Source organism: Ovis aries, chromosome 6 (assembly GCF_016772045.2).
Source record: "Ovis aries strain OAR_USU_Benz2616 breed Rambouillet chromosome 6, ARS-UI_Ramb_v3.0, whole genome shotgun sequence".
NCBI classification, from domain to species: domain Eukaryota; kingdom Metazoa; phylum Chordata; class Mammalia; order Artiodactyla; family Bovidae; genus Ovis; species Ovis aries.
The window spans coordinates 22504302-22530808 of NC_056059.1; the positions used below are offsets into that span (position 1 = coordinate 22504302).

A 26507-nucleotide genomic window follows, 5' to 3' on the forward strand; every position below is an offset into this window, starting at 1 on the left:
GCTAGGCCAGAACTTCTGGACTGTCTGGTGGCCAGACTACCTCTCTCTACGTGTTACTCTTTGGTGTGATGAAGCCTTCCTTATGTTTTCCCATGATCCCTTCACACACCATCCATAAAGCCTCTGACGATTGCTCAGGAATCTCAGGAGGAGAACAAGAAGCTGCTCTTTCAGAGCCTCGGGTGTGCATGCTGCAGGGCAGGGGCTGGTTGATTTTGTGCCCAGGGGAACAATTTTCACTTGGTTGGTGGGGACATTATTTGGGGGTCCAAGTAAGATATTATCAAATTTTAAAAACAAATACCAAGATTGCTCTCCATACTGATGTGATGATGTAAGATGTGTAGGGGGCATGGATTATAATTGGTGCGGCCCTATTTCTACTGAGATTTCATTTGCCTGCTTTATTTTCACTGACCTTTCTAAAAATTTTTCTGCAACAGTGATTCTGATAACTCAACAAACATGTGGACATTTAATGAAGGAACTTGATTTCTCTGTGCCTAACTTTCCAGGCCTCGATGTAGGTAACTCTGTCTTCTTTAGTTTAGCTCAGATAAGATCCTTATTTTTTATAAGGAACTTGTACAGACATCCTAAGTCTAGCTGTTATTCACCTGGGTATGAACTCTTTAATCACTAGAAATTGATGGGGTCGGATGAGAATTCAGGCAAGGCTCTCTTGGGATTTGTGCTGCAGCATGAGGGAGGGGAAAACAGGAACAGGTGCCCTTGATTCCCTGGCTCCGAAAATGTGGGTGAGGATGGAGGCCGATTGGTGAGTTGGGCGGGAGGCATCGTTTAGGTGGTCTGCCCACCCCCGTGGTGGTGCTGTGTGCAGAGATCATGTGTGGTACCCTGCTTTTCCTCCCAGCATCTCAGAAACGATAGTTGGTTGGTGGCCTTTTTGTATCTTATTGTTCACGATTTGCCCCAGCTGTGCATGTGTGAGGTAGGTTTTAGTCCCTTATTGTTTCTTTGTATTCTTCTGCTTGAGAAGACATTTGTTCAGGAGCCAGTACTCCAGGAAAGGGTCCCAGGTCCCAGCCTAGCTCATAATTGCAGAATAACTTGACCGTCATAGACCATAGCCCTTCAGCCTATTTTCCTATTTCACTCCTTGACTTAGTGATAGACTGATATGCTCAGATAGTATCCTGTGGTCCTTTTGAGCTGGTACCCTCCCCCTTCTCTTTGTGAGATTCTTACTCTCTCTGGAGTGTTCTTTGCCTGTTATCATCGCTGTGCTCCCAATGGTATGCTTCCTGAGTGGGAAAGGCCTTTCTTTATCTGCTCACAGCCAGTATCATCTCTTGCCTAGAAGCTGGTAATAGATTTCTAAATTATCTCCCTAATCTACTTTAGTCTCTTGACTGCTTTCAGTGATCAGAGTCACCTGCTGGAAGTGCAGGTCTGATCACTTCACCCTTTAGCTTAAAAGCTTTCTGTGACTTCCATTGGCCTTCAGGATGCATTCCAAACCTTCCCAGCTCTGGCCCCTGCACCCCACTAGGCTTGCTTCCATTGCTCCCAGCTTTCTGGGCTCAGGCTGCCTTGCTGTCTTTCAGTTCTTTGCTGTGCATCCTCCTTTCATCATGCGTGTCCCCTCCGGCTGCAGAATTCTGCCCCCTTTCTTTTTCTTTCTCCTGTGAGGCCAGTTCCACTGCTCAGCTAGACCCATTTCCCCTCCTGTTCAGGCTCCTAAGATCGTGTACCTCTCTTTCTTAGCCTTCATGACTGTTCAAAGTTTCCATATAGTTGTGTGATTCTTTGGGTAAGGCCTGTCTCCTATACAAGTCAGTAAGCTCCAGGAGGGTGGGCTGTTTCTTTTTGCTGGGTGAGTGGGTTACCATTAGCAGCATGTAACATGTAATGTAGGTACTTATTAGATATTTATTGAATAGCCATTGGGTTTCTCTTTGCTTTACGCTTCTGGAGTGTTACAGCTCTGCCTCATGTAAATTCTGACTTCATCTGTGACTTCCTCCCTAGCCAGCCCTCCTCTGTCTAAGGGTGTTACCCTCACTGGAGCTTTTCTCATTTTTTAGGAAGGCCTCTGAGCTTAGTCTTCCAGTGGCCACATGTGCATCCCTCTTTTTCCTCTTCTGTGAAATCCCAGGCCCTACTCTAAGACTGTCCTTTTCCTCGAAGCTCTCTCTGTCCAGGCTCTCCTTGGTGACCTCGCCTCTGAGCCTGCTGACCTTCTCTTTGTGAGCCCATCCGAACTGCAGCTCCAAGCTAAGAGATGTGATACTTGCAGTGTCCGTAACAGCAGCAGTAAAGGAGACTGGGTTTTCAGTGATGATGACAGTGATTAAGGCTTCTATATGAAGCTCTTTGTGCCTCTTAAACAAGAACTAAATTTACTCGTCTCTCTGTTGCAGTGTTACCATCTGTTCTGCTATGACGAAGGACTTGCACTCATAAGTTTTACATGATCAAAGTCATGATATAAAAACAGTTGCTTGACTAGCAAAAAGGGGTTAGGAATTTGATAATATCCGTCATAATAAAGTTTTTTTCCTACAGATTTTTTTTTTTTAAACGAAGTATTAATAGTCACAAAGTGAAAGTGAAAGTTGCTCAGTTGTGTCCGACTCTTTGTGACTCTATGGACTATACAGTCCATGGAATTCTCCAGGCCAGAATACTGGAGTGGCTAGCCTTTCCCAATAGCCACAAACGTGTTAGTAAAACTGCTCACTGCCTGAAACTTAGTGTCTGACTACATAAAGCATTTGCTCCATTTTTTCTGTTTTGTTTTCTGTCATTGCCCCCACTATCAGTGGCAGAGAACTTTTACACCATCCTGTTTCCATGATTACCCATAGTTATGATAAACCAAACACCATGCTTCCCCCCAAACCTGCTGCTATGCTGCTATGTTGCTTCAGTCCTGTCTGACTCTGTGCGACCCCATGGACGGCAGCCCACCAGTCTCCCCCGTCCCTGGGATTCTCCAGGCAAGAACACTGGAGTGGGTTGCCATTTCCTTCTCCAATGCATGAAGGTGAAAAGTGAAAGTGAAGTCGCTCAGTTGTGTCTGACTCTTAGCGACCCCATAGACTGCAGCCCACCAGGCTCCTCCGTCCATGGGATTTTCCAGGCGAGAGTACTGGAGTGGGGTGCCATTGCCTTCTCCGCCCCCCAAACCTAGCCATTATAGATAAGAGCTTCTCATAGGGTTGGTCCCAGATCTAGTATAATAATGGTATATAGAATGCCAATTAAATTCCCCAATTTTTTCAAGCCTCTTATTTTCTCAGATCGAGACAGCCTACCTCAAACAAAAACACGTGTAGATTTTGTTTTTGTCTGGCAATGAATTAAGCTTCTCTTTTTGAATAATTTTTTTTTAATCGAGTTGTAGTTGATTTACAATGTTGTGGGTATCTGCTGTATAGCAAAGTCATTCAGTTATACATATATATGTTTTTTCATAGTTTGTTATGACTTATCACAGGATATTGAATATAGTTCCCTGTGCTTGTTATTGTTGTGTTAGTTGCTCAGTTGTGTCCAACTCTTTGTGACTCTATTGGACTGTAGCCTGCTGGGCTCCTCTGTCCATGGAATTCTCCAGGCAAGAATACTGACGTGGGTAGGTATTCCCTTCTCCAGCAGACCTTCATGACCCAGGGATTGAACTTGGGTCCCCTGCATTACAAGCAAGTTCTTTACTGTCTGAGCAACCAGGGAAGCCCCCTGTGCTATACAGTAGGGCTTTTTTGTTTTTAAATCCATTCTAAATGTAATCGTTTGCATCTACTAACTCCAAACTCCCAATTCAGCCCTACCCCCGCCCCTTGGCAGCCACAGGTCGGTTCTCTGTATCTGTGAGTCTGCTTCTGTTCCATAGATGAGTTCATTGGAAAACACCTGTGTTTTACCATTTTCCCTTGAATCAGGTGATGCAGGCCCAGTGTGTCAAAACAGAAACTGAATTCTACCGTCGCAGTCGCAACGAGATAGTGGATGGAAAAGGGCACACCATGGGGGCGCTTTATTGGCAGCTGAATGACATCTGGCAGGCTCCTTCCTGGTCTTCTCTAGGTGAGTGTTTTAGCATTGTGTGTGTGTGAGAAAAGAAGCCAAACCTGTGGGGAGAGGCGCTGAGACAGCACAGAGCTGGAGGGTCCAGTGAACCCAAGCAGGACTCCGCACAGGAGAGGCTGTTCAGCTGCCAGCCTCTGACCTTCAGCCACCTCTCCCACCTTCACAATCTTTGGGGAGCCCGAGAGGCAGCCTCACTGTGAGTGCTGTTCTGTGCGGTCACAAAAGCAGGCAAACGAGGGGATAGATTCGTGCATGAACATCTCAGCCACGTGTGTGCGTGCTCAGTTGCTTCACTCATGTCCGACTCTGTATGGCGCTATAGATTGTAGCCCGCTAGGCTCCTCTGTCCGTGGGATTCTCCAGACAAGAATCCTGGAGTGGGTTGCCATGCCCTCCTCCAGGGGATCTTCCCTACCCAGGGATCGAACCCGTGTCTCTTACATCTCCTGCATGGGCAGGTGGGTTCTTTACCATTAGTGCCACCTGGGAAGCCCCACTCTCAGCCACGTGTCTTCTAATTGTTGCTTAGAATTTTGAATTGATTTAAGAGGACTTCCCAGGACAAAAGGAGATTGACATAAACACCTCTTCTTCTATTTAGGAGAATTCAACTGTGGGAAAGTCTGACCCAGCTCAGTGTTAAAAATGTCCCTTTACTACTGATTTCCCTTCTAAGTTCACCCGATCATGTTTATTTTGCCGTGTTTGTCTCTTGAGGGGAAGGGGAGACGAGTCAGAAGTACAAGTAGGAAGGGTTGTCAGTTGGACCTGTTTAGTTGAGCAACAGGTGAGATGACTGACATGGTACTTGCAGTTTGAATTATTTTGTCTATTTTGGTGCATTAAAAAAATTAAGGCGTAGTAATGAATCACCAGAGGTGATTGAAGCCAAGTTCAGTTAATGATATGAACACAAGTTTTGGGTCGAAAATGAGGCAAAGTCATAAAATAAAAGGGTGGTTTCGCTGGGTGAGGCTCTTGAGCCGTGAACACAGATCATGGGGTTTCTTCCGCACATGTTTCAGTGAATGCTCATCGTCTCCTGCGGGGGAACTGCAATCTTGGTCAGGTTTCCCTGATCAGCCTCTTTATCAACATCAACCAGAGAAAGGGTGTTAAATGAGAATCAGGGGTAGATCGGAGAAGGCAATGGCAAACCACTCCAGTACTCTCACCTGGAAAATCCCATGGACGGAGGAGCCTGGTAGGCTCCAGTCCATGGGGTCGCGAAGAGTCGGACACAACTGAGTGACTTCACTTTCACTTTTCACTTTCATGCCTTGGAGAAGGAAATGGCAACCCACTCCAGTGTTCTTGCCTGGAGCATCCCAGGGATGGGGGAGCCTGGTGGGCTGCCATTTATGGCGTCATACAGAGTCGGACACGACTGAAGCGACTTAGCAGCAGCAGCAGCAGGGGTAGATGCTAGCGCAATAGCCTCTCTGGGATGCTTAAACTGGACAGAGAGATATTTTTCAGAGACAATAGGAGCCTGACTCTGCTTCATGTCTGTGAATGAGGTGGTGTCTTCTAAAGTTGAATTCAGTTCAGGAAATGGGAGAGCTCGGGCTTATAACTCTTCCCTTAAATAACTCTGTGTTTTTCAAAAAGGGTATAAGAGTATGATCTTCAGTTCAGTTCAGTTGCTCAGTCGTGTCCGACTCTTTGAAACCCCATGAATTGCAGCACGCCAGGCCTCCCTGTCTATCACCAGCTTCTGGAGTTCACTCACACTCACGTCCATCAAGTCTGTAATTGCCATTGAGCCATCTCATCCTCTGTCATCCCCTTTCCCTCCTGCTCCCAATCCCTCCCAGTCTTTTCCAATGAGTCAACTTTCACATGAGGTGGCCAAAGTACTGCAGTTTCAGCTTTAGCATCATTCCTTCCAAAGAACACCTAGGACTGATCTCCTTTAGAATGGGCTGGCTGGATCTCCTTGCAGTCCAAGGGACTCTCAAGACTCTTCTCCAACACCACAGTTCAAAAGCATCAATTCTTCGACACTCAGCTTTCTTCACAGTCCAACTCTCACATCCATACACGACCACTGGAAAAACCATAGCCTTGACTAGACGGACCTTTGTTGGAAAAGTAATGTCTCTGCTTTTGAAAATGCTATCTAGGTTAGTCATAACTTTCCTTCCAAGGAGTAAGCGTCTTTTAATTTCATGGCTACAGTCACCATCTGCACTGATTTTGGAGCCCAAAAAATAAAGTCTGACACTGTTTTCACTGTTTCTCCATCTATTTCCCATGAAGTGATGGGACCAGATGCCATGATCTTCGTTTTCTGAATGTTGAGCTTTAAGCCAACTTTTTCACTCTCCTCTTTCACTTTCATCAAGAGGCTTTTTAGTTCGTCTTCACTTTCTGCCATAAGGGTGGTGTCATCTGCATATCTGAGGTTATTGATATTTCTCCCGTCGATCTTGATTTGTCTTGTGTTTCCATACAAATTTTAGGAATATTTGTTGTAGCTTTGTGAAATATGCCAGTAGTATTTTGATACGATTGCATTGACTCTGTGGATTGCCTTGAGTAGATGGCCATTCTAACAGCGTGAGTCCTGTCCCTGAGCAGACTATCCCTGCATTTGTTTGTGTTGTCTGCAGTTGGCTTCATCAGTGTCTTATAGTTTTCTGGGTACAGGTCTTTTCCCTCCTTAGATTTATTCCTGGGTATTTTATTCTTTTTGATGTGGCTTCCCTGATAGCTCAGATGGTAAAGAATCTGCCTGCAATGCAAGACACCCAGGTTCGATCCCTGGGCCGGGAAGATCCCTTGGAAAAGGGAATGGCAACGCACTCCAGTATTCTCTTCTGGAGAATCCCATGGCCAGACTATGTGGTCACAAAGAGTCAGACACAACTGGGCGACTAATACTTTCACTTTCGTTTTATTCTTTTTGATGTGAAGGTAGATGGGGTTGCATCCTTAATTTCTCTCTTGTAGTTTGTTGTTGGTATATAGAAATTCAACAAGTTTCTGTAGGTCAGTTTTGTATTCTGCATCTTTACCAAGGTCATTGATGAGCTCTACTAGATTTTAATAGTGTCTTTAGGATTTTCTTAATCACGTCATCTGCAAAGAGTCACAGTTTTCCTTCCTTTCCAGTTTGAATTCTTTTTCTTTTGGTCTGCTGTGGCTAGAACTTTCAGTATTATGTTGAATAAAACTGGGCATCCTTGTCTTGTTGATCTTAGAGGAGGTGCTTTGAGTTTTTTACTGCTGAGTATGGTGTTAGCTGTCTGCTTATATATAGCCTTTGTTATGTTGAAGCATGTTCCCTCTGCACCCACTTTGTGAATTTGTTTGTTTTTGTTTCAATCATAAGAGGATGTTGAATTGTTTCAGAAACTTTTCTGCATACATGGAGATGATCATAAGGTTTTTCCCCTGGTTTTGGAATCACGTTGATGCTGGCCGCATGGATGAGTTCAGAAGGATTCCTTCTTCTTTCATTTTCTGGAAAAAAATGAGAAGGATTTGTATTAATTTTTCTTTGAGTGTTTGGTAGAATTCACCAGTGAAGCCATCTGGTCCTGGACTTTCATTTTTTGGAGGTTTTTGGTTATTGATTCAGTCTCCTTAGAAGTGATTGATCTGTTCAGATTTTTTTTTTTTTTTTAATCTTTTCATGATTCAGTCTTGGAAGGTTATATGTTTCCAAGAATTTATCCATTTCTTCTAGCTTGTCCAATTTGTTGGTGTAGAGATGTTCATACTAGTCTCTTATGCTTTGTAATTCTTTAGTTTTAGTTGTAGTGTCTCTTTCATTTCTGACTTTATTGATTAGACCTCTTTTTCTGATGATAAGTCTGGCTGTAATTTTATCAATTTTGTTTATCTTTTCAAAGAACCAGATCTTGGTTTCCTTGATCATTTCTATTTTTTAAAGTCTCTATTACATTTTTCCCTCTACTAAGTTTGGGTTTTGTTTGCTGTTTTTTTTTTTTAATATTTATTTATTACTTTGGTTACTCTGGATCTTAATTGAGGCAAGTGGGATCTAGTTCCCAGTCCAGGGATTGAACCTGGGCTTCCTGCGTTGGAAGCACAGAGTCTTAGCCACTGGACCACCAGGGAAGTCCCTGCTGTTCTTTTTCTAAGTTCCTTTAGGTGTAGGGTCTGGTTGTTTATTTGTAATTTTTCTTGTTTTCTAAGCTAAGTTTGTGTCACTAAAATTTCCCTCTTAGAACTGCTTTTGCTGCATCCAATGGATTTTGGGTCATTGTGTTTTGGTTCTCATTTGTTTCCAAGTATTTTGATGATCCTTTGAGTTTCTTTGGTGACCCATTGGTTGTTTAGTAACATGTTGCTTAGCTTCCATGTTAGTGTTTTTGCCAGTTTTTTTTTTTTCCCTTGTGGTTGGGTTCTAAGAGTCTGGTAGGATTGTGGTTGAAAAACATGCTTGATATGGTTTCATTTTTCTTAAATTTATTGAATATTGTTTTGTAGTACATCATGTGGCTCATCCTAGAAAATGTTCCTTGTACATTTGTATCAAATATGTATTCTGCTGATTTGGATGGAATTTTCTGTATCCGTCCATTTGATCTAATGTGTTTCCTGACTGATTTTCTATCTGGATGATCTGTCCACTGATATGAGTGGGGTGTTAAATTCCCCTACTCTTATTATGTTACTGTCAATTTCTCCCTTTATGTCTGTTAATATTTACTTTATGTATATAGCACTCTTTTATATATAGGTGCATATCCTTTTACAGTTGTTACATATTCTTAGATTTATCCCTTAATCATCATATCACATCCTTCTTTGTCACTTATCACGTCTTTGTTTTAATGTCTTATCTTGTCTGATATATTAATAAATATTGGCGTCCTGGCTTTTTTTAATTTATATTTGCATGGAATATGTTTTTTCAATCCCCTCACTTTCAGTTCTGTGTATGTCTTTAGATCTGAAGTGTATCTCCTAGAGGTAGCATATGGGTTTTGTTTTTGTGTCCATTCAGCCACTCTGCATTTATTGATTGGAGCATTTAGTCCATTAACATTTAATTACTGATAGGTATGTACTTCTATTTTGTTCATTGTTTGAGGGTGATTTTTGTAGTTCGTTTTAGTTCCTGTCCTCTTCCCTTCCCTGTTGATTTGATGACTATCTTTAGTTATGTTTGGATTCCCTTATTTTTGATGTTTGTCAATTGTAGATTTCTGGTTTGTGATTACCATGCAACTTATATATAGCAATCTGTATATAGTGTAAAGCAGTTTATGTGATTATTTTAAGTTGATGATCTCTTAATTTTAAGCATTTTTAACAACCTGCATTTTTACTCCCCCACCCTTGTCATGATTATTGTCTTTAGTTTCATATTTTGCATCTTTTTGTGTATCTCTTAACTGATGATGAATATAGATGATTTTTACCGCTTTTCTCTTTTAACTTTCCTGATAGCTTTGAAAATGGTTGATTTACTACCTAATATTTGCCTTTGTTAATGAGCTTTTTCCTTTCATAATTTTCAAGTTTCTGTTTGTGGCCTTTTCTTTTTCACTTAGAGAAATCCCTTTACCATTTCTTATGAAGCTGGTTTGCTGGTGCTCAACTCCTTTTAGCTTTTGCTTCTCTGCAAACCTTGGGGCTTCTTTATCAAATCTGAATGAAAGTCTTGCTGAGTAGAGTATTCTTGTTTGTAGGTTTTCCCCTTTCATCACTTAAAATTTATTGTACACTCCTATCTGGCCTGCAGAGCTGCTGGAAGTCAGTTGATGGCCTCACTGGAGTTCATTTGTATATACCTTGTTGCTTTCCCCTTGTTTTTTAATATTCCTTCTTTAACTTTAATTTTTTCCATTTTAGTTATGGTGTATCTTGATGTGGACCTCTATGGGTTGATCCTACCTATGTTCCAGGACCTAATGTCTACATCTCTTCCCAAGTTAAGGAAATTTTCAACTATTGGGTCTTCAAATACGTTCTCTGTCCGTTTCTCTCTTCTTCTGGGACCATATAATGTGAATATTCGTGCCCTTGATGTTGTACCAGAGATCTCTTACACTCTATTTTCTTTTTAATCTTTTCTTTTTCTGTTTAGCGTCAGTGATTTCCTCTACTCTGTCTTCCATCTCTCTGATCCATTCGTCTGTATCATTTAATCTACTGTTGATTTCTTCTAACGTATTTTTCATATCAGTTGTATTTTTCATCTCTGCTTAGTTCTTCATATCTTCTAACTCTATGTTAAACTTCTCACCGTGTTCATCCATTCTTCTCCCATATTCTTTGATCATCATTGTGATCATTACCCTGAACTCTTTCTCAAGTAGTTTGCCTATCTGCGCTTCAGTTGGTTCTTCTTCTGGGGTTTTATCTCCTCCCTTTGTTTGAAACATGTCCCTTGGTTACCTCCTTTTGCCTAACTGGCTCTTTTTATTTCTCTGCATCTGGTGGGTTGGTTACATTTCCTGACCTTGGAGAGGTGGCCTTTTGTAGGAGATATATTGTGTGTCCCAGCAGCTCACTGCTCTCTGGTCATTGGTGCTATATGCTCTAGGGGTACCCCTATGTGGGGTGCATGGGTCTTTCTGTGTGGTGGACCCACTACTGTCGTGGTCTGAGAGATGTGGCTGGCCCTTGGCCCAGTTGGTTGCCAGGCCCTGCCCTGTGCTTGTTGGTGGGGCCAGGTCATGAGGCTGCTGGCTGCAGAACCCTGGAGGATCCTGCACTACTGCTTGCTCACGAATGGTCAGAGCCGGCTTCTCAGGGGAGTGGTTACAGGGCTGGGGCTCATGGGTCTAGTCTTCCCCTACTGGTAGCTGGAGCCAGTTCCTAATATGGCTGGCACAGGTTCTAGGGTATCCCAAATGGGCCAGCACCAGCTGACCCACCAGCTAACTGAGGGGGGCTGGGTCCCAGGGCAGCTGGCTGAGGACTCTAAGGTTTCTCAGAGCTGCTTTGGTCTGCTCTTGGGCTGGTGCCAATCTGCCGTGTTGGTTATGTCCCAGCAAGGTAGGCTGCAGGGCTGCAGTGGTCCCGGGGCTGGTGTCTGCCCCTTGCTGGGTGAAGTTGGGGCCAGTAGGTGATGCCAAGGCCCAGAATATTTGGGGGCTGGTTCTGGCTGGCTTGTGGCTGGAACGTGGGTCTCCAGATTTCTGGCTGCATGTCCCTGGGGGGCTAGTGCTTGTACACTGCTGATAGCACTGGGGCCTGAGCCCTCTGGTGAACAGGACTGTGACCTTAGGAGCCTTGGGCCCAGGAGGTCTTAAGGCAGTCTGTCTGCCTTAGGGTGAGGCTGTGTCCTTGTCCAGCCAGTTGCTTGGCCTGAGGTGTCCCAGCACTGGTGCAGACAAGTTGGTGGGTGGGGCTGGATCCTGGTGCTAATTCTCTAGAAGGAGGATTCCAAATGGCACTTGCCAGTGCCTTTGCCTCCAAGGTGAGTCCTGTTGCTTCTTGCCTCTTCAGGAGACCCTCCAAGATCAGCAAATGAGTCTGACCTGGGCTCTTTTCAAGTGACCACTTCTGCCCTGGGTTCCAGAGGGTGTGAAATTTTGTGTGTGCCCTCTAAGAGTGGTGTCTCTGTTTCCCCCAACCCTCTGTGACTCCTGAAATTAATCCCTGCAGTCCTTCAAAGCCAAGCTTTCCAGGCACTTGTCTTCCCAGGGCAGGGTCCATGGGCTGGGGAGCCCTATGTGGGACTCAGACTCCTTGAGGAGCAAGTGTAGTTATTCTTACACTTGTGGTTCGCCCACCCCTGAGGTGTGGGTCTTGACTACGTAACTTATGCCCTCCTGCGCATCTTATGGTCCCTTCTTATATCTTTAGTGGTCAATGATCTCTTCCGCTAGATTTTGTCTTTCTCATAAAGAGTTGCACTCTAAATAGCTGTGATTGTAGTGTGCTCACGGGAGGAGGTGAGCGCAGGGTCTTCCTACTCCACCGTCTTGTCCAGCCTCTCCAATAGTACTTCCTCTAAGTAATTCTTATAAATGAAGAGTTGTAACAGATGTTCACTGCCAATGCTCCTGATTCCCTTTTTCATGTGTAAGTAGGAGAAAGGAATGTTGGTGCCGTGATCTCCTGGGAGCAGAACTGCAAATGAGCAAGTGCCAGCCAGGAATCACATGTGTGACTTAAGTGCTTGAGCTTCCATTTCCTCATTGGAAGGGTGTGATGGTAATGGCTGCCTCCTCCAGATTTGAGGCTGACATGAGGTGATGTCCAAACTGCTCCCTGCGCTCCACAAAACGGGTTCTTTCTGCTTTCAGCTTTCTTCCACGCTCAATGCCCAGAATGTGACAGGTCGCATGCCTGGGCCATGTGGACGTGACTCTCACTGCTTGACCCTGCCCGTCTCCTAACCCACCTGATTATTTTTAGAGTATGGAGGAAAGTGGAAAATGCTTCATTACTTTGCTCGGCGTTTCTTCGCCCCTCTGTTACCGGTGGGTTTTGAGGATAAAGATGTGCTTTTCATCTATGGCGTGTCAGACCTTCCCTCAGACCATCAGATGATGCTCACTGTAAGTTGCTTGGACTTTTCTTTCTTTCTGTGGTAGAGGGAGAATTTTAGATTGTTTTCATTATTTGGTTCTGTTATTTTTGGAAAAAAGAGAAATTTGTTTCAAAGTGTTTCTAATGTCTGTAGCAGAAAATGGGCTGTTTTTAAAATCTGAAAATCTATATTCAGGACAAAATCCTGCTGTTTAGTCTATGACCTTAATGTCTTGGTTCGGTTTTCTCATCTGTAAAATGACACCAAGGTGCCTTTTTAGAGGATTTCTGTGGATAGTGAATACAATGATTAGATGAGTGTGAATTGTAAACTGTAAAATGACACTTAAATCAAAGATTATTTATAATCATGAGAAGCTGGAAAAAGCCTAAACTTTATAAAAAGAAATCATTTAAAACAGTATATTAAAGTGGAAATCAGTAAAATTATACAAAATGTAAATGTGGGAAAGTGAAGTTGTATTTGAAACAAAGTTAGGTAAAAAGAGAGGATGGAAACTTGAAGTCTTAGGTGGCTACCATTGGGAGGACATTGAGAATAGGTCAAGTTTTTGGAATAATTACAATGGCTGAGCTCCTATGCCTTCCATAGATTATTTAATTCTCACAACCGCCGGTGAAGTTACTGCTTTTTATTATTTGTTGTTCTCACTTTATGTATAAAGAAATGGATACTTTGAGCAGTTGAATTCACATCTTAGTTACATAACTAGTACTTGGCAGAGCTGAGGTTAAACTCAGGTTTCACAGTCTCTTAATCAGTTCTGCTCTTGTGACTTCCATCTATTATTACTACTCTTATTCTCTAAAAAAAGTTAGGAACTAAGAATGTCTGGTTTTCCTCTGTCTTGTTTCTCCCCAGGTGAGAGTCCACACTTGGAGTTCCCTGGAGCTCGTATGCTCTGAGCTGACGAACCCTTTTGTGATGAAAGCTGGGGAGTCTGTTGTCCTCTATAGTAAGCCAGTGCCTGAGTTGTTAAAAGGATGTCCCGGATGTACGAGACAAAGCTGTGTGGTTTCCTTTTACCTGTCAACTGACGGGGAACTCTTGAGCCCAATCAACTATCACTTCCTGTCCTCACTGAAGAATGCCAAGGGGCTCCACAAGGCAAATATCACTGTAAGCACCAGTGGTCTGGGGTTGCTGTGGCTTTGAGGGCTATCCTGCTGTTTTGCAAAATTTCCCCTTGGTACTGAGTTTATTTGGGACCTGGGGAAGATTGATTCCCCTTCCCACTGGAAGCAAAGAGCAAATAATTTTTTTTCAAATTCAGCATTTGTCAAAGTTTACGATGCCTGTGACACCGGTGGTTCCATCACCTCTCCTTGTCAGGCTGGTGCAGCGGAGGGCGGGGCAGCAGGATCCTCCCTACAGACTGCCCCTGAGCTGGGTTCCAGGCTCTGACCTGGGCGCTTTACTGCACCAGCCCTGAAGTATTACCACCTGCACTTGTAAGTGAGAAAGCCCATTTGGGGGCTTCTCAAGTGGCTCAGTGGTAAAGAATCTGCCTGCCGAGGCAGGAGGTACAAGAGACATGGGTTTGATGCCTGAGTCAGGAATATCCCCTGGAGAAGAAAATGGCAACCCACTCCAGTATTCTTGCCTGAAGAATCCCATGAACAGAGGAGCCTGGCAGGCTACACTCCATGGGGTCACAAAGAGTTGGACATGACTGGGCACTCCTTCACTAGCCTGTTCAGTGGGCCCAAGTAACTGTTCAGTCTGTAGCCAGGAAGTGTTAGAGCCTAGTAAAAGCACTCTTTTTTTTTTTTTTTTTTAATTTAACAAATGGTTTCTTCTCTCTCTCTTTTTAACTTTCTATTTTATATTGGAGTATAGTTGATTAACAATGTGTGATAGCTTTGACACTTTCACTTAATACTTTTTTAATTTTAGCTGTTTGTTTATTCATCGTTTGGCTGGGCTGGGTCTTTGTTTCTGCACGGGCTTTTCTGTAGTTGCAGCAAGTGGGGTCTGGTCGCTCCAGTGAGAGGCTCTCACATTGCAACCAGAGAGTCGCCGCTGCTCATAATTTACACTAGGGCACACGCATTCTGTTGTGTGTTCTGTGGGTTTTGACAAATGTACAGTGACATGTGGGCCTCAGTGGTAAAGAATCCATCTGCCACGCCGGAGACATGGGTTTGATCCCTGGGTCAGGAAGATTCCCTGGAGAGGGAAATGGCAACCCCCTCTTCCTCACAACTGAGTGGCTGAATGACAGTGACATGTAACAACTGTTACTGTATCATACAGAGTACTTTCACTGCTCGACAGTCCATTGCTTTCTGCCTCCTTTATCTTTGCTTGTGCCCAGTCACTCAGTCGTGTCTGACTCTTTGCAACCCCACCAGGCTCCTCTGTCCGTGGGATTCTCCAGGCAAGAATACTGGAGTGGGTTGCCGTTCCCTTCTCCAGGGGATCTTCCTGACCCAGGGATCCAACCCATGTCTCCTGCATTGGCAGGGAGGTTCTTTACTGCTGAGCCACCTGGAAAGCCTTCCTTTATCTTTCCCTCCCCTCAGTCCCCAGGAAACACTGATCTTTTGGCAGTTTACATATTTTTATTTTTCCCAGAATGTCATATCGTTGGAACCATACAGTATGTAGTTCTTTCAGATTGGCTGATTTTTTTACTTAACAACATGCATTTAAATCTTCTCCGTGTCTTTTTTTTTAACTTTTAAATTTTATATTCGAGTATACCCGATTAACAATGTTGTGATGGTTTCAGGTGGACAGCAAAGGGACTCAGCCATACTAAAAGCACCTTTCATTTTGCATTTTTAAGGAGAGTCTATAAATGTAAAAAAATTTCACTCTCCAGTCTGATTTATTACTTTCAAGTTGCTTAATCACCAGATCTCTTTATCATTGTCAAGAAAAAAAAATAGGATGATCAGGATAGGCTGTGTTATAAAAATTGTGTAGCCAGAAAATATGGAATCTATCTAGTTGATTGAAAACCTTTCCTTCCTTCCCCCACCCCCACATGGTGATTGAAAATATGTTTCTAGAAAGTTTCATTCTCTATTTTTAACCAATTATAAGTTTATTTTAGACTTCACTGTAAAGACTTGAGAGGATTTTTTTACATTTGGTTTAGAAATATCAAAACTCAGTCCTTGAAATGAAAACATAGCTTCCTTCCTAGTTAATAGTAAAATGTTCCCTTAATGAAATCTAACTTATTTGTAGAGCAGGTATGAAGGAAATGACATACATTTACATGGCTTCTTTCCAGAAAAAAGTACAAAACTATTACTGGACAATTTTGTAGCCTCTAGACAAGATTTTGAAATCTCTTCTTTTCTCATCTAGGTCTCCATTACCTTGAGACAGCTGGGAGTGGGAAAGGAGCAGGCCTTCTTTCTCTGTCCTATCTCAGTTGTATTTCAGTGATACTTCGCATCCTAAAGGGATCCTTATTACATCCTAAAGAGATGTAATAACAGTAGCAACGATAATAGTAATGATAGTTCACATTGTCACAGGGTTAACATAGCCAGGCATTAACTCTATCCCCTAGGGCATCTCCAGGGACCTTGAGCCAGAGTATAAGCTTGAGCTCCATGCCCTGCTGTCAGGTAATGCAGAAGTGAAATTTCCAATTAGAAGAAGGCACCAACAAGAGTGAGTGGGTGCCAATGTCCCTTCTGGCCTTGCCCTTGAAACAGAGTAGCTGAGGCCGTCCTGCAGCCTTGGTAGCGGCCAGGGCCAGCCACATGAACTGTGTGCCTGTGGCTGCTTTAGGGTCTTCATTGGAATGAGTGGGCAACATGATTTGGGAATTTGACACCATCACTACTTTGGTAGAAGCAAGAAAAGAAACTTAAAGTGTATTAGGTGGCTCTCTCTAAATTTCTTGTTTCTACTAAAGTAGTGATGGTGGGGGTGATAGAGTCGTTAAGTCACATCCGACTCTTTGTCACCCCATGGACTATAGCCCTCCAGGTTCCTCTGTCCATGGGGATTCTCCAGGCAAGAATACTGGAGTCGGTTGCCATCTTCTTCTCCAGGGAATCTTCCCGACCCAGGCATGGAACCCAGGTCTCCTGCATTGCAGACAGATTGTTTACTGGCTAAGCCTCTAGGGAAAGCCTACCAATGTGGGATTTCTTGTTGATAATGCAGAGCCCTGCGTGATGTAGCAGGCTAAGTTATAGATAGTAAAATGTGCCCTCTGTCACATGTCGCCTATAATGTCAAGCCCATGGCATGGCATGTATGCATGTTGAAGAGTTCTGTTTGTGACCAATGCATGGCCTGATTACCAGGCACTCAGCTGTGTACTCCCAGTGAGAGAGGCTCACAAACCCCACTTTCCAAGGGGCAGCTGTCCTCACTGTCAGCCTGTGCCAAGAGGCTGATGGGTGACAAGACTTACGCTGCACTCTCTTTTGCTATACTTTGTGGGATTCACACATGTTTGAGGTGCTAATAAAGTGACTTTACCCACGATGCATTAAGAGCACCAGCTCTTGTGGGATAGCTTCTGGAGATGCCTGGCTGGCTGCTGTCTGGACCACAGGGTCTCCTCATAAGACCAAAAGGTGGGTGCCAGGGCTGTGCTCCACAGTCAGCTCTGGACAGATCTTGGAGCAAGTCATTAAAATCACCAGTCCTGCTGCAGAAATGTGCCTCTCTTGATGAGACCCTGAGGAAAAGATAAACAGCTACAAAGCTCTGAGCTTCCTGTGAAATATTCTCCTGAATCTTAGGAGATCACATGTTTCTACCCCGATTTGAGATTACAATTTGGTGATTTTCCACAGCCTTCAGTAAATTTCCATTTTTTTTTTTTTTTTTTAGCATCTGACACAGTGCATGGAATATATGACTTTAGCAGTAATAGAACCAAAGTTGAAGGCAGTACACTCTGTGTTAGCCACGTAGAACAGAGAGCTCTGCTGTCCATCTTCACTTCATTTATCTTTTTCTTTCAGGCCACCATCTCGCAGCAAGGGAACACATTTGTTTTTGATCTGAAAACCTCAGCTGTTGCTCCCTTTGTTTGGTTGGATGTAGGAAGCATCCCAGGGAGATTCAGTGACAATGGTTTCCTCATGACTGAGAAGACACGGACTGTATTCTTTTACCCTTGGAAACCCACCAGCGAGAGTGAATTGGAGCAATCTTTTCATGTGACTTCACTGGCTGATACTTACTGAGGGAATCCAGGTTGTATTTTCGAGAGCTGAAGGCAACTAGAAACAAATTGAAGAAGCCAGGAAATGCATCTGCTTGCTGTCAGGTGTCTAGTTAGCCACTTGGTTCTCCCAGGGAAGGCTGTGTGTATTCAGGAGATGTTGTCAACAAAGCTGTGCCTGGGTGCTGTTCCGTCTGCACCAGGGCTCTGTCTTTAGCTCTTCCTTTCGCACCTTTCGCACCACATGAATCAGTTCTAACCTAACTGTCTCTCCTACCCCCAAAGGAGGTCCTGTCTACATGCAGTCCTTTAAGGGAATCACAGGAACATGACCAGGTAGCCCTTTAAGAGAATTACAGGTATACTCCCAGGTAGCCCTTAAAGGAATCACAGTAATAACCATTGTGGTATCTGTGGAATCATATGTGGAAGGTTGTGAGGGCATGTTGGCCCCTCGGGTTAGCTTTGAGAAATAACCAAACGATTGAAATGAAACTGCTTTGTCATTATTTCCAGAGGAAATAGAGATTCAGATGCTGCAACAGAAAGAGATGTCTGGATGGTAGCCGTATTGGTTGTTGATGCTGGAAAGTTTGGTGGGATTGACTGTTGCCATTCAATTACTTTTTGAGTAGGAGTCTTTTTTCATTTGTGAGTTTTTTTTTAAAATAAAATATTTGTTTTAACAATAATAATTTATTTTTTCAATGGCAATTAGTGATTCTTCTTTGGGAAAAAAACTCACATTGAAATGGACATCACCTTGATCACGTTGGAAACTTTTGGGTGTCCTGACGTAAGTGGTCACCTGTATTAAGTATGGGCCTCAGATTTGGTTAAGTCCAGTGAACTTTCCAGTTCAAGGCTATGGTTTGACTTGCATGTGATAAGCCTGGCAGCAAAGTGGTATTCCGCTTAACTTGAGATTGAACCATTTTAAAAAACACTGACTAATTATAATTGCTTATGAAATCATTTTGTTATCATCATCCTGTTTATAAAATTACATTGATAGTGAAGCAAGGGGCACAATGTTAATAAGTAGTCAATTTGAGTAAAGGTGTATAGGAATTTTTTTGTTCCGCTTTTGCAACTTTTCTGTAAATTTGAAATATATAAAAATTTAAGATTATATAAATTGCATTGACAATTTGGTGTTCCGTCTGTGACTTATTTCCCCATTCCATGAACATTCAGTTGTGCCCAGTATCACGCAAGGCATTAATTTCCATTTAGTGCTGGTCAGGTTTTTAGTCCACTTGATAAACTGGGAGAGTTTGAAGAATCTAGACCAGGATATTTGAAGGGTCTTCTAGATGAAGAATCAAGTAATTGGTTATGGAATTTACTGGAGGTGAGAGTTTGGCTTTAGAATCAAGACTAAATAGGTAATATTTTGGTTTTAAAGCTAAAAAACTTTTGGCCAGGGTTCAGAGACTAAGAAGAAAATAAATGCAGACAACCTACTCCTCTCCTTCAGTATCTAAGAGTTCCCTCGTTTTATGTGTTATTTCAAAATATATATTTATATACAGCTTTTCATATATATATATATATATATATATATATAATATATTTCATATAGCTTTTAAGCTGTATGAAAGACTGGGACTTAGGACTGTAACCCAGAAGATTCTTACTTGGTAAATATTATATCACGTTCTTGTCACTGTTGCTGGGTGGGCAGGGGGCACCCTCCTCTCCATTAACTGGAGCATTTTCCTGTTCCAGGTGCCCTGTGAGTTGGGCTTTGAAGCTGATGGGCAGAATTTACATTGCAGTTCTGCCCTTTCTGGCTCTGTAGCCTTACTCAAGTAATTTAACCTCGATATTCGGTCCTCTTGTGGTGAAATAGGAATAATTACCCTCACCTTGTAAGTGTGTTTTGAAGAATAAATTTAAACTGTGGCTCAAGGGCTTGGCCCAGTACGGACACTTAGTGAAGGCTCTGTGAATGGAAGCACCATCTTGGGTGCGACCTGTTGTCTAGAGAGGGCGGGGCTTCCAGCCACCCTGCCTTGAGCTGGAATCCAGGTTCTGAGGCTTATTGGCTCTGTGACCTTGGGCAACCACTTGTTCTTTTAGATTTTAGTTCTCTCATCTGTTAGGTGGAGATGATTATCTCTGACCTTCAAAGGTAGTTGTAAAGATTAAACAGATATGGTCTGGAACAAAATAAATGCTAAGTGATGGTTGTACTTTTAAAACATCGTTATCACCCAGTTAGTACGTGAAGCAAGGGTGAAAATGAAGCAAATGAAGGCAGATTCTTTTTCTTTCTTTTTTTACTTTGACATATAGTTAATGCAATATCGCATTAGTTTCAGGTGTACTACAAAGTGATTGACACACACATATATATACTCAGTTATTTTCTGCTATAGATTATTATAAGATATTGAATATAATTCCTTGTGCTATACAGTAAATCCTTGTTGCTTATCTGTTTTATATATAACAATGTGTATCTGTTAATCCCACATCCTGCTTTGTCCTTCCCTCTCCTATCCCCCTTTGCTAACCACAAGTTTGTTTTCTATGTCTGTGAGTCTGTTCCTGTTTTGTACATAGATTCAATTATTTTTTTAAGATGCCAGAAGAAGTAATAGGATATAATATTTGTCTTTCTCTGGCTTACTTCACTAAGTGTGATAATCTCTGGGTCAATCCACGTTGCTTCAAATGGCATTATTTCATTCTTTTTTTATGATCAAGTAATATTTAATTGTATCTGATTAGCCAAGAAGTTCATTCGGGTTTTTCTGTAAGATGTTGTAGGAAAACCTGAGTGAACATTTGGCCAACCCAATATAAACATACCACATCTTTATCTGTGCACCTGTCAATATGCATTTAGGTGGCTTCCATGTCTTAGCTATTGTAAATAGTGCTGCTGTGAACATTGGGGTGAGTGCATCTTTTCAGTTAAGAGTTTTTGCCAGATATATGCCCAGGAGTAAAATTTGTTGGATCGTACGGCAACTCTATTTTTAGTTTTTAAAATAAATCTCCATATTTTTTTTCATAGTGGCTGGACCAATTTATGTTTCCACCAAAAATGTAGGAGGGGTCCCTCTTCTCCACATGCTCTCCAGCATTTGTTATTTGTAGACTTTTTAATGATGGCCATTCTGACTTGTGTGAAGTGAGAATCTCATTGTAGTTTTGATTTGCCTTTCTCTAATGCTTAGTGATGTGGAGCATTTGTGTGTGTGTGTGTGTGTGTGTGTGTGGTTTTTGGCATCTGTATGTCTTCTTTGGAGAAATGTCTGTTTAGGTCTTCTTGTTTTTGGTTGGACAGTTATTTGATATTGAGTTCTGTGGGCTGTTTATATATTTTGTATATTAGCCAGTTATTGGTCATATTACTTGCAAATATTTTCTCCTATTAAGTGGGTTATCTTTTCATTTTGTTCATTTCCTTTGCTGTGCAAAATCTAAGTTTCACTAGGTTCCGTTTGTTCATTTTTGCTTTTATTTCTTTTGCCTTGCTTAGGGAACCAATCTTAGTTCCTTTCTACGTGTTTTATGGTATTATGTCTTATATTTAGATCTTTAAATGATTTTATTTTTGTATATGGTGTGAGGGTGTGTTCTAATTTTAATTGATTTATATGTAGCTTTCCAGCTTTCCAACGCCACTTTTTGAGGACATTCTTTTCTCCGTTTTATATTATTACTCCTTTTGTGTTAATAGATTAGTTGACTATAGGTGCATGGATTTATTTATGGGCTGTCTGTTCTATTCCATTGACCTGTATGTCTGTTTTTGTGGCAAATCCATGCTGTTTTGTAGCTTTGTAGTACAGTATGAAGTGCGGAAGGGTTATGCCTTCAGCTTTTTTTTCCTTCAGGATTGCTTTGACAATTCAGGATCTCTTGTGATTCCATATAAATTTTAGGATTTCTTCTGATTCTGTGGAAAATATCATGAGTATTTTGATAGGGATTGCATTAAATTTGTAGATTGCTTTGGGTAGTATGGCCATTTTAACAGTATTAATTCCTCCAATCCAAGATCATGGATTATCTTTCCATTTATTTGAATCACCATCAGTTTTCATTATCAATATTTTATAATTTTCAGTGTATAGGTTTTTTACATCCTTGATTAAGTTTATTCCTAGGTATTTTGGATTTTGATATTTTTGATATTATGACAGGATATTAAATGGTATTTTTTTTAACTTTCTCTTTCTAATATTTCGTTATTAGTGTGAAGAAATGCAACAGATTTCTGTATGTTAATCTTGTATCCTGCTACCTTGCTGAATTCATTTAATAGTCTTTGTTAGAAGAATTTAGGGTTCTCTACATAGAGTATGGCATCACTGACTCAATGGGCATGAGTTTGAGCAAGCTCTGGGAGATGGTGAAGGACAGGGAAGCCTGGCATTGTGCAGTCCATGGGGTCGCAGGGAGTTGGACATGACTGAGCAATTGAACAACAACATAGAGTATTATGTGACCTACAAATAGTGGCAATTTTACCTCTTCCCTTCCAATTTTGATGCCCTTTTTTTTTCCTTGTCTGATTGATGTAGCTAGGGCTTACCTTATTTTGCTAAGTAGTAGTGGTAAGAGTAGATATCCTTGTCTTGTCCCTGAACTTAGTGGGAAGGCTCTCAGGTTTTCACCGTTAAATATTATGATGGCTCTGGGATTGTTGTAAATGGCTTTTATTATGTTGAAATTTCTCCCCTCCTACTTTGGTGAAAGTTTTTTTTTATCAGGGATGGATGTTGAATTTTGTCAAATCCAACTTGATCGTGGTTTATGATCCTTCGTATGTATTGTTGGATTTGGTTTGCTGATATTTTGTGGAGGATTTTTGTGTCTATATTCCTCAAAGATATTGGCTTTAGTTTTCTTTTTGTAATGTCTTTGGTTTTGGTGTCATAGTGATAGTAGCTTCATAGAATGAATTTGGGAGTGTTCTAAACAGTGACACTTTATTTTCTTGGGCTCCAAAATCTCTGCAGATGGTGACTGCAGCCATAAAATTAAAAGACACTTGCTCCTTGGAAGAAAAGCTGTGACAAACCTAGACAGCATTTTAAAAAGCAGATACATCACTTTGCCAACAAAAGTCCATATAGTCAAAGCTGTCGTTTTTCCAATAGTCATGTATGGATGTGAGAGTTAGACCATAAAGAAGGTCGAGCACTGAAGAACTGATGTTTTTGAACTGTGATGCTAGAGAAGACTCTTAAGAATCCCTTGGACTGCAAGGAGATCAAACCAGTCAATCCTAAAGGAAACCAGTCCTGAATATTCTTTGGAAAGACTGATGCTGAAGCTCCAGTACTTTGGTTACCTGATGCAAAGAACTGACTCATTGGAAAAGACGCTGATGCTGGGAAAGATAGAAGGCAGGAGGAAAAGGGGCCAAGATAATGAGATGGTTGGATGGCATAAGTGATTCAATGAACATGAGTTTGAGCAACCTCTAGGAGCTAGTAAAGGACAGGGAAGCCTGGCATAATGGAGTCCATGGGGTCACAAAGTGTTGGACACTGCTGAGCAACTGAACAACAAGAACCTTCCTCTTCAGATTTTTGGAACAGTTTGAGTAGGATAGGTATAAGTTTTTCTTTGTTTATTTGGTAGGATACCACAGTAAAGCTGTCCGGCACTGGACTTTTGTTTGGAGGGATGGGGTTTTTTGTTTTGTTTTTTAAATTACAGATTGTTTCACTTCTAGTTATCAGTGTGTTCAAATTATTTTTGACTCAGTTTTGGCAGGATGTAAGTTTCTAGACCCAAAGGAGATCAGCCCTGGGATTTCTTTGGAAGGAATGATGCTAAAGCTGAAACTCCAGTACTTCAGCCACCTCATGCGAAGAGCTGACTCATTGGAAAAGACTCTGATGCTGGGAGGGATTGGGGGCAGGAGGAGAAGGGGACAACAGAGGATGAGATGGCTGGATGGCATCCCTGACTCGATGGACGTTGAGTCTGAGTGAACTCTGGGAGTTGGTGATGGACAGGGAGGCCTGGCGTGCTGCGATTCATGGGGTTGCAAAGAGTCGGACATGACTGAGCGACTGAACTGAAGTTTCTAGAAACTTGTCCATTTCTTCTAGGTTGTTCAGTTTATTGGCATATAATGATTGTTGCAATCAAAGCCCTGAGGCTTGGTTCCCTGAGGCTCCCCTGTGTGTGCCCTGCCCTGAAGATGCCTGCTGCAGCAAGGCCTGTGTGCTCACAGGGGCCCCACGTGCCGCCTGTGCAGGCATCCATGGTTCTGCTTAAAAGCGACCCAAGGTCACCTCTCCTTCTCTGTTGCGTTTGTCCCAGGTCTAGCGCTAGGCTGTGCTGAGGAGTAAACTGGGGCTGGGAGTCGGGGGGTTCCGTCTACAGGAATGGAATTGAGGTGAGTGTGCTCTACCTGAGGGCTGCCCCTGTGGCAGACTTCTCCCCGGACCTGTCCGCCCCAGGTCTAGTGCTAAGCCACGGGGTGAAGTGGGTGGAACCAGGGTGCTCTCTCTGGGAAACGACTCCTGCGTGCTCCTTGGGCCTGTCTGCCCAAGATTCAGAGCGTAGCTGCTGCTGTCGTGGCTGCACCCGTCACCCCGGAGTGCAGGCTGACGGTGGTCTTGGTGATTCTACCTGGCTCATGCTGCAGGCGCCCTAGCCTGTCTCTGTGTATCTAGACTCAATCTTTGCCCGGATCGCATGCCAGGTTGTGGTATGGAGTGGGCATGTCATCTGACCCTTCATGCTGGGATGTGTGGTGAGGTGGCAACCTGCAGGCCAAGGCTCTCTCTGCCCTGATCGCAAGCAGGTCTGCACATGCGTGCATTCCTCACAAGTAAAGTCTAGGCTGCTCCAGCCCTTCTGTCTGTCTCAGCACATTTCCTGATGGGCGAGAGAGCTTGTCTCCTCTGTGCAGGAGCCCAGGACTGGGGTGCCCAGGTAGTGAGCCAACCCGCTCACTCCTCAGGGCAACGGTCCTGCCACGCGCGCCTTCTCCTCCGGACAGATCTCCCGGGAGCACACGTCCTGGCCTGATGCTCCTTTCTGTCCTGCCCAGTTACATGGAGATTTTTCTAGCAGCTTTGGTTGTAAAGGATTTCTTCAGCCAGTTCCCAGTTTTCTGTGAGTTCCACACGTAGATGTATTTTTGACGTGTTTGTTGGAGGAGGTAAGCTCCAGGTCCCCCCACTTCACCATCTTAATCCCTCTCTCAAGGCAAATGTCTTAAAAAAATTTTTTTAAGAAGATAGGGGTAAGATATCAGAAATGAATGAATTTATCAAGGAAGAATAAATGAATGAATAGACATAAATATTTGCCAACAATGGTTTATAAGAGGAGAGAAATGTGCTGGAATGTGTATACATACCGTTTCTGTAAGAAAATAGCTATGTCCACAGTGTTCTTCCACAGTTCATGTGCAGCACTGAGGTCAGTTGTTTCTACCATTTTAGTAGATTTGTTTTGCCACATTTGCTGAAATAGAATTGGAGGTACTTACTCTGGGCTTTGGATCTCTGAGAAGCCTCTTCTGTTGGTGGATTTGCAAGTGTTAATGGAATGGGAAGACCAGGCTCAGATCCTTCTGCTCTGTGGTTGCAGAGCACATTCCAGGGAGCAAGGTGGAGAGCAGTCAGCTCATGGGGTTCCATCTTCCCATTTTAAAGTGAAGAAAACAATAAAAATGATAATTTTCTCAATCACACTCACTGTAACTCTTCTCAGTTTTTTGTTTTTTGTTTTTTTTCCACTTACTTGGCTTTGGAAAAGAAATAGGAAGAGTTTGTTTGCTATTGGAATGAAAGTGTACTGGACTTCAGGAGAAATAGATATATTTCCCAAGCATTCCTAAACTGACACTGACTTGAGACAGAATATTCTCTGAGACTATCTCTGGCTCCCAGATTTGAAACTTATCCTCCAACTTGGTAAGATTTAGGGAGAGAAACAAGGCAGCATTGTTTGTGTGGGAAATTCAATGCATTTCAAAATATTCCCGAGTCTGCCTTGACTGTTCACACAGTCTTATCAGTTCAGTAAGAGCATAAATTTAAAAGCTTTAGGCAGAAATGGCATTTTGTAACTTTTTCAAGTGAAGAGAAGATAGCCTGTTTTCTAATTGACTTATTGGAAGGTACCAGAGTGATGTGGTACAAAACTGTTAAAGCCACAGACCAAACCACTGTTAAGACACATTTATATTCTGACTGTAAAGACTGTTTAACTTAATGTATCCACCCACCAGGCTCCTCTGTCCTTGGGAATTCTCCAGGCAAGAATACTGGAGTGGGTTGCCATGCCCTCCTTCAGTTCATTCATTTACCAAGCCCTTATTAAGAAACACTGAGCAGGCATTGACCTTGTCCTCAGGGATATTGCAATGAAAAAAGCAGGAAAGTCTGGACTGTCATGGACTGTCCTTGTAACGGGGGACAGACAAGAAGCAAGTAAAGAGATAAGGTCATTTCAGCTGGTGACAATTCATTTAAGGTTAACACGACCCTGATGGAGGAGCATGTTGGATAAGGCCGTCTTGTTCCATACTTAAGGAAAGTTTTTTGAAAGTTTGTCATAATAGCATTGAAACTTCTATACTACTGTATGTAAAACAGATAGCCTGTGGGATTTTGATGTATGACGCAGGGCACCCTAAGCCCGTGATCTGTGACAACCTGAAGGGGTGGGGTGGGAAGGGAGGGAGGGGGCTCAGGAGGGAGGGGACACGTCTGCCTATGGCCGATTCGTATTGGTGTGTGGCACAAACCATCAGAATATCATAAAATAATTATCCTCCAATTAAATAAAAATTTTTAAAAAAGCAAATTAAAAAAAATGAAA

The 26507-nt window shown here is 42.6% G+C and overlaps 1 protein-coding gene across 1 annotated transcript in view; it reads left to right on the top strand.

The window, feature by feature from the left end:
• Positions 1–18840, top strand: part of MANBA (mannosidase beta) — a 118137-nt gene extending 99297 nt beyond the window's left edge. The window contains exons 14-17 of the mRNA XM_004009666.5: positions 3909–4053; positions 12406–12548; positions 13403–13660; positions 17488–18840. Coding sequence (XP_004009715.3) covers positions 3909–4053; positions 12406–12548; positions 13403–13660; positions 17488–17712 — 771 coding nt within the window. The 3' untranslated portion in view covers positions 17713–18840. The remainder of the gene's footprint in view (positions 1–3908; positions 4054–12405; positions 12549–13402; positions 13661–17487) is intronic.
• The last annotated feature ends 7667 nt before the right edge of the window (positions 18841–26507 follow it).